Source organism: Gastrolobium bilobum, unplaced genomic scaffold (genome assembly GCF_033153095.1).
Source record: "Gastrolobium bilobum isolate Gb01-03AN ecotype WA unplaced genomic scaffold, APGP_CSIRO_Gbil_v1 utg26470, whole genome shotgun sequence".
Classification (NCBI taxonomy): domain Eukaryota; kingdom Viridiplantae; phylum Streptophyta; class Magnoliopsida; order Fabales; family Fabaceae; genus Gastrolobium; species Gastrolobium bilobum.
Window position 1 is genome coordinate 193041 of NW_026898999.1, and position 7732 is coordinate 200772.

Genomic DNA, 7732 nt, shown 5'->3' on the forward strand with positions numbered 1-7732 from the left:
CAAATTCATCCCTTCACTATTGTGTGATGGATTTGCTATTATGAGCAGCAAGCTTTGTTGTAGCAAGCAGAAAAAAAATGGTGCATAAGAACTGAGCTGTTATGAGTTTCTATAACAGATAGGACTAGAAGGAAAAACGCGTGTACAATTTAACACCATTGGCTCAGAGAGTTACTCGGAAGCGCAATGTTAGCATTCCCTCTAAATTGGTCCATTTTGCACTTTTTTGCCACAAAGCACCCCTTCATTCAGTTGTTGCCTATAGATTCTGTTTGCACCCCACAAACCATTCTCCACCACCCTTCACCGTCATAGTAGCAGCCACCATCATCATCTCCATTCACCCACCGCCGCCACAACCACCATCGCCATAACTTCCTACTTTCTCTCTCTCTCTCTCTCTCTCTCTCTCTCTTCATAAGCTCAAAAGAAGGATTTTTTATTTTCATAGTTGTTAGGTATTTTTCTTTACTGAAGATTGCTTGACAAGGAACAACTGAGGAACCCCATTTTACAAAAAGGGAGAGAAAGTTATATATACTTCATTTTGCATGCATGCATAGTTATATACATACGTATGGAGAGAAAACAGAAGAAAAGACATACCAGAATATATCTCTAACAAGAAGAAGTTGAACTAGTGTATATATTTTTGCAAGGGAAAAAAAAAAAATTGGAGCTTGAGATGGAGCATATGACAAGAGTTAATGATGCTGCAAATGATGAAAACGGGTTACTCGCAATGATTGGAAGTAGCGAAGGAGGCAATGGTGGTGGTGGTGAGGGTGGTGGTGGTGATGGTGGTGGCCGTGTGGATGATGTTGCTCTGAAGAAGGGTCCTTGGACAACCGCAGAGGATGCTATTCTGATAGATTATGTAACAAAACATGGTGAAGGGAATTGGAATGCAGTGCAGAGGAATACAGGGTTGGCTCGATGTGGCAAGAGTTGTAGGCTCAGATGGGCTAACCATTTGCGACCCAATTTAAAGAAAGGTGCTTTCTCCCCTGAAGAAGAGAAACTCATTGTTGACCTTCATGCACAGTTTGGCAACAAATGGGCTCGAATGGCTGCTTTGGTATGCATTTTTCATAAATAGATTAAAAAAAAACAATTTTTTTCTTCATTTTCTCTATCTTTGGTCTCTAGAGGACGAGTCTTGGAACAGCGACAAGTTACTCTCACTCATGATCTTCTGACGAGAAGATCATGAGTGAGTGAGAGTTGAGAAAATAATCTCTTTGCAAATATGATCGATCCTCGTCCTTACCCTCGCAAAGTCGAGGAGCTTTGTATAAAGGGATTTGATGTTTTTTTTTTTTCTCTATGTTAGCTTTTTGTTTCTATTTTTATGCTTTGAACCACCTTTGAGTTTTAAAGTTTGAACACCTGATTTTATTTTTGTTTTGTTTTGTTGTAGTTACCTGGGAGAACAGACAATGAAATCAAGAACTATTGGAACACAAGGATCAAGCGCCGCCAAAGACAAGGACTTCCTCTGTATTCAGATGACCATGATCATCCCACAACACCAACCACACCCACTACCCCTTCAACCCCACCAGGATCAAACCCAAACACTGCCCCAAAGTTTGAGTTTTTTCATCAGAACCACCATCATAACCCTTTGTCTCCAACAGCAAACCTTCGTTCTCCTCTCTCTTCATCATCATTCCAACAAAGACCACACTCTTATTCCCCTTACACTTTCTTGGACCCTGCACCTTTACCTTTGTCCTCATCTTCACCTTCCCCTCTCTCCTTCACTTTCCAAAGACCTGCACCATTGCTAAGTAACCCACTTCGCTTCAAGCGTTACCGTCCCTCTTCAAGCCACAACGTTCAGTTTCCTTCTATCAATGATCATCCAATCACAACCCAGTTGCATGATGTTGATGGATTCAGGTTCCCAGTTCAGCACAACACAAGTTTTTCTCAGTATTTTCAGACCCCATTATTAGATTCCGATCGAGGGGTTTCTTCTTCCTCTTCAGCTTTCCAAAACAAGTCGGAGTTCCCTTCAAACCAATTTTCAAAACCAACACAAGAGCCAGATACTAAGCTTGATAATCAGTTCAATGATCATGCTTTCCATAACAGTAGTGGGATGCTTGGGGATCTGCTATTGGAAGCTCAAGCATTGGCATCTGGCCAAAATTCAAAGAAACGAAGTTACTTGAGTTTGAATGAAGGAAATGATGTGTTTGATGGATGCCAAAGCTTTGACGACTTTCCACTTAGCTCTTTTTATTGGTCTTCTACTTCTACTTCAGGTTGATTATTGTATTGGTTTATTGGTAGATAATTGCTTTGCAAATCCTGTTTCCATTTTGTTTTATAATTACTCTGTTCTCAACATTTTCCTTATTATTTGGTGAATTTTCATTTAAGTTCTTCTAAATAATTTAATCTCCCACTCTATGTTAATTGGAACCATTTGAAAATAATCTAATGATAAAGAGAATTTTTTAAAAAAACATGTTAGAAAGTGTGCTACTAACATTTTTCTTTACTTGTTTATGTGGGTGTGCCCTGGAAGGTTTAGAGAGTTACTGCTTTGCATGAACATCAGGCATCAAATAATAAATGTTTTCTGCTTTCAGCTGAGTTTTATGCCATTAGTTATATAAAATCTAGTTCTCTTTATTGGGCATGAACTTTTTATTCTGCATTATTTGTCTTTTGACATAGTTCGAAATTAATGCAGTGTGAGACAGCATGCACTAATCAATAATTTGGCTCTGATATCAAATATAGAATAAGATTGCTTTAGTTTTGGCTTTTCATAATATTTTAGTCTCAACAATGCTTTTCTACCTTATATGTTCTGTATGATTCCATAAATTGATATTTAAATTGACCTGAAAAAGGGCATTTTTAGACCGAGTTTCAAAGTATATCCTAAAATTGGAATGAAATTGGTTGTATTTAGCGCTTCCTTTTAGCTGTATACAATTTCAATAGATAGTAGTCTTCTACATTTTGGAATATGAATAAATTACTTTATTAGGGGATAAAAAGGAGTATACTATTTTTGAGTTATAAGAGCAGATAATTACTTTATGCCAATTTATGTTATTATTAATTTCTCATAAGATTTTATCATTGATTCCATTTGCATGATCTATGTAGGACAAAAACCAAAGGAAGAAGCACCTGACATGAGCAGATTCACAAACGAGGACTTATCATCACTGCTTACTGTAATGCCTTCCACTACGCAGGGTCAGGATTGGCATAATAACAATGCACATGAAGTCTCTCATGTCCAATCTTCTGGAGGTGTCATAACAGATGACAATTTTGAACATGATATAAAGCCCTTGTTTCCTCTCACCAACACAACAAACCATAATGAAAACCAGGGTTGCTACTCTTGGGATAATCTATCTGGTCTCTGCTAAGGTTGATCCACGTTCAAATGGTGTCAAATTTGTGTACCAAGATAATTTTGGAAGCTATTTTATATTGTTAACGAGATTTCGTGTTTGATGCTAATGATGTCTATTGTTGTTTGATACCGTTAGAAAAGCCATTGTCTACATTGTATATACACCCTATAATTTAGGATATAAAAGGTTTATGATTGTTACCAAAAAAAAAAAAAAAAAAAAGGTTTATGATTGATATTGTAATTTCTATAATCAAGGGATTTGTACAAGTCATGTACGTTATCAATGAACATCCCCTTCACCCTTTCAACCGCAATTACACGCTTAAATTAAATCAATTACCTTCATTCTTCTACCAACATTTTGTTCACTCAATCTCATGATTTTATTGTACCTCCTATCTAGTCTCCAGAGCATGTGCTCAAACTTTTGATTTGAGTTGCACTTTTTTTGTTCATGTTCTGGATTGTAGTTCATAGTAATGCTTAGACATCTCATGTTCTATCTTTTACTAGCTAATAATTGTATTATATAATTTTTATTGATGGTTTTTCTAAACTTTCATGGTTTTATCTATGCTTAATAAACATGAGGATTTTGCATGCTTTCAATTAACTCATCAAATCGCATGTTGAGAATCTTTTCTCTGCAACTATCTCGAGCATTTCTTTTTTTTTTTTGGAAATAATAGGAAATTAAAACAAAAACACAACAAAAAGAAACTAGGCACAAAGCCTAGACCAGTGAACACCTATAGTGTCACCATACAGACTATCAATACAACCTAACGGTGGACTATCAAATTCCTGAATTACCCAAGAGAAACCATAAGAGTAAGAGGCTAGAAAGTCTGCTACTCTATTTCCTTCACGGTTAATGTGAGACATATAAATCTGTCAATCTCACTGCATCAAATTTCGAATACGATTCACCAAATTAGCCGCAGGGTAATCATGGTGGCACCCATTTGTAATGAGCTGTTGAGCTGAAAGAGAATCTCCTTCGAGCCAAACTTGCCTAAAACCTTTATCCCAAGCTAGCTCCAAACCAACCAAGCAAGCCCATAACTCAGCATGCAAAACTGTACCTGAGCCTAAATTTTTACAGAATCCGACGATCCAAATTCCTGAGGCATCGCGAAAAACTCCTCCACACCCAGTCCTAGTACCATTAGCATCACATGCACCATCAACATTAAGCTTAACCCAATCCACAGGAGGACAACACCAAGCAACCAATCTCTCTATTCGATTCCTTGGTTGATTGCCCACTCCAAAAACAGGGTTAGCTGCAAGAGCGACACTATCTCTGAAACCAATTGCTGAACGGACAAGTGAATAAGCATTCTGGCGATCACCTTCAAAAACCCAAGAATTCCTACATTTCCAAATTTTCCAGGCTAAGATTCCAAATAAAAGAGGCCAGTCCAACCCCATCCCCCAATCCTTTAAGCTGTCTAAATTAGAAATGATCCAATTGTGCAGGTTGAGGTTGAAAAATTCACGCTGATTTATATGAGGCATTATCATGCACCATACTTCCTTTGATAGTGGACAGTCGCGAATAGTATGAAGGATAGTTTCACTGGACTAATTACATCTAGGACACAGATCTGAAAGAGCCATATGACGGCGGAGTCTACAAACATTAGTCATCAGCTTCTCCCCTGCCATTAACCAAAGAAAAAAGCGAATTCTTTCCGGCCCCTACCATCTCCAAACACTTTCCCAAGGAAACTGTTGGATTGTAGTATCATTGATGGCTAATATTGCATATGCTGACTTAACAGTAAACTTGCCATCTGTCATTCCATTCCAAATTAAATGATCCTGGCCATCTTGACTAGAAGGAGGAAGAAAATTCATAAATCGATGCAGCACAGAATCTGGAAGCAATTGTCGAAGAGAATTCCATTTCCATTGCTCCAATTCATCCACGTAGTCCACCACCTTCTGAAGAGTATCACTAACAGAAAACTGAGAACCTGCATATGAGATCAAAGGACCACAATCGGGCAGCCAGCTATCAAGCCAGAACATAGTGGACTGACCATTGCCTAACTGCACCCGACTATGATCCATTATAATATCCCAATGACACGTAATTCCCTTCCAAAGCTGGGAGCTGCAGTTTGGAGCATGAATAATTGACGTCATGCCTGCCTCCACATTGTACTTAGCACGTAAGAACTTTGACCACAAGGCATCTGGATGAGCTACAAGGTTGAACCCAACCTTCATGATAAATGCTGAGTTCATTTCCCTCATACTCCGCAGTCCAAGGCCTCCATTTTTTTTATCCATGCAGATTTGCTTCCATGCCACAAGATGACAACGTCTAGAGTGTGGAGATGAACCCCAAACAAAATTTCGAATCTTCCTATCAATCTCTTCACAGGTGACTTGCGGTAATGAACAAACCTGCATTGGATATGATGGGATTGCTAATAACACTGCTTTAGATAATGTAACACGACCTGCTAGAGATAGACTGGCATGATTCCAAGCAACAATTCTAGAATTCATTCGATCCAAAACATAAGAGAAAGATGACTGACCCACTCGCTTATGATGCAAAGGAATTCCCAAGTATCTTCCAAGATCCGCAGTCAAAGAAAAACCAAGAAGCCCACTAAGATGGTTTGCTTGAGTATGACCCACATTCTGAGAAAAGAAAACTCTAGTCTTACTATGATTGACTCTTTGACCAGATGAATCACAAAATATATGTAAGGCTTGTTGAATTATTAACACTTGCTCTTGAGAAGCTTCTGCAAACAAAAGGAGATCGTCAGCAAAAAATAAGTGGGAAATTTGTGGAGCTCCCTTTTTAATCCTCACCGGCTTCCACCGCCTTTGATCCACTGCCTAAGAAATGAGATGGGCTAGTCTTTCCATACATAGGACAAAAAGATAAGGAGAAAGAGGATCTCCTTGTCTTAAGCCTCTAGTTGGCCGGAATTCTTCAGTACAAGCCCCATTCCAAAGAACATTCATAGTGCAAGATGAAACACACCACATAATTAGTCTTATCAAATTTCAGGAAGCCCTACAACATATAGGGTATCCTGAAGGAAATTCCAACTGATCCTATCGTATGCTTTCTCAAGATCAACCCCGATCGCCATCCAACCTTTTGATCCTCTCTTTTTCCTCATTGAATGGATTAGCTCTTGAGCAATTATGACATTATCCGTACCTTGTCTACCTCTGATAAAACTGCACTGATTAGGCATCACCAGCTTGTCCATCTGCAATTTTAAACGGTTAGCAATAATTTTTGTTACCGTTTTATAAATAACATTACACAAGCTAATTGGACAAAAATCCTTGAAAGTATGAGGATTCTCAAGTTTAGGAATCAAGCAAAGAAGAGTCTGATTCACTTCTTCTATACGACTAGGATCATTGAAGACTCCCTTTATGAAATTACAGACAGAGCTCTCCACTACATCCCATTGGCTTTGAAAAAATATGCTATGAAGACCATCAACACCAGGCGCTTTAAAAGGCCCCATTGAGAACACTACTCCTTTAATCTCTTGACTACTAGGGCAGCTCTCAAGAGCCATCATAACTCTCCTTTCCATTTCTGGGAATTTGTTCCTAATGGAAAAATTAGGCCGGAGAGGAATATCTTCCTTATATAAATTATCATAGTATTCCACTGACATACTCATGAGAAGAGATGAGTTAGCAATCCAATCCCCGACATCATTTTGAAGGGCATCAATCTTATTCCTCCTACGCCTGGCAACTGTTGCTGAATGGAAGAATTTAGTATTACGGTCACCAAACCGAATCCAGTCAGTTCTAGATCTTTGGTACCATGTAATCTCTTCTCTAAGTTAAATAGTATTCAACTGTTGCCAAATCTCTTTTTGCAGCCTCTCCAGAGAATGACAAGGATGTTTACTTAAGCTATAATTAATTCCTCGGAGGCGAGAATGAAGACTATTTATTAACTTCTCTTCCTCCTTGTAACAATCCTTATGCCAGGATGTGGCTTTCTCTCGAAAGTTTTCACTAGATGCTTTCCAATTGTGACCACCTGCCCAGCACCTCTTCACTAGATCAGAGAAAGAATTATGAGTCAACCAAGCCGCTGGAAAACAAAAAGGACGAGCCCCTCCATTACTAAAATTTGGTTGTCCATCCCAAAGAAGGATTGGACGATGATCAGAGTTATAAAAAGGAAGGTGAGAGATAACTCTGTTCGGAAATGACATGTTCCAGCTTTGATTTACACAAGCACGATCAAGTCTCTCCAAAAGATTACCTCTTCTCCAAGTAAAACTCGGACCTTGGTGCCCCAGATCACTAAGATGACAAGACATAAGA

The 7732-nt window shown here is 38.6% G+C and overlaps 1 protein-coding gene across 1 annotated transcript; it reads left to right on the forward strand.

Moving 5' to 3' along the window:
- The first annotated feature begins 685 nt into the window (after positions 1 to 685).
- LOC133286181 (transcription factor MYB97) lies at positions 686 to 3404 on the forward strand. Its single transcript, XM_061483565.1, has 3 exons — positions 686 to 1078; positions 1421 to 2273; positions 3133 to 3404. The coding sequence occupies exons 1-3, from the start codon at positions 686 to 688 to the stop codon at positions 3402 to 3404; spliced, it is 1518 nt and encodes a 505-aa protein (XP_061339549.1).
- The last annotated feature ends 4328 nt before the right edge of the window (positions 3405 to 7732 follow it).

What these genes read in the sequence shown, in the direction of transcription:
- LOC133286181 (XM_061483565.1), top strand. Translation starts at nt 686, where the DNA reads ATGGAGCATATGACAAGAGTTAATGATGCTGCAAATGATGAAAACGGG. An exon ending in GGGCTCGAATGGCTGCTTTG is followed by an intron (nt 1,079 to 1,420) that starts GTATGCATTTTT and finishes GTTTTGTTGTAG; the next exon opens with TTACCTGGGAGAACAGACAA. An exon ending in GTCTTCTACTTCTACTTCAG is followed by an intron (nt 2,274 to 3,132) that starts GTTGATTATTGT and finishes TGATCTATGTAG; the next exon opens with GACAAAAACCAAAGGAAGAA.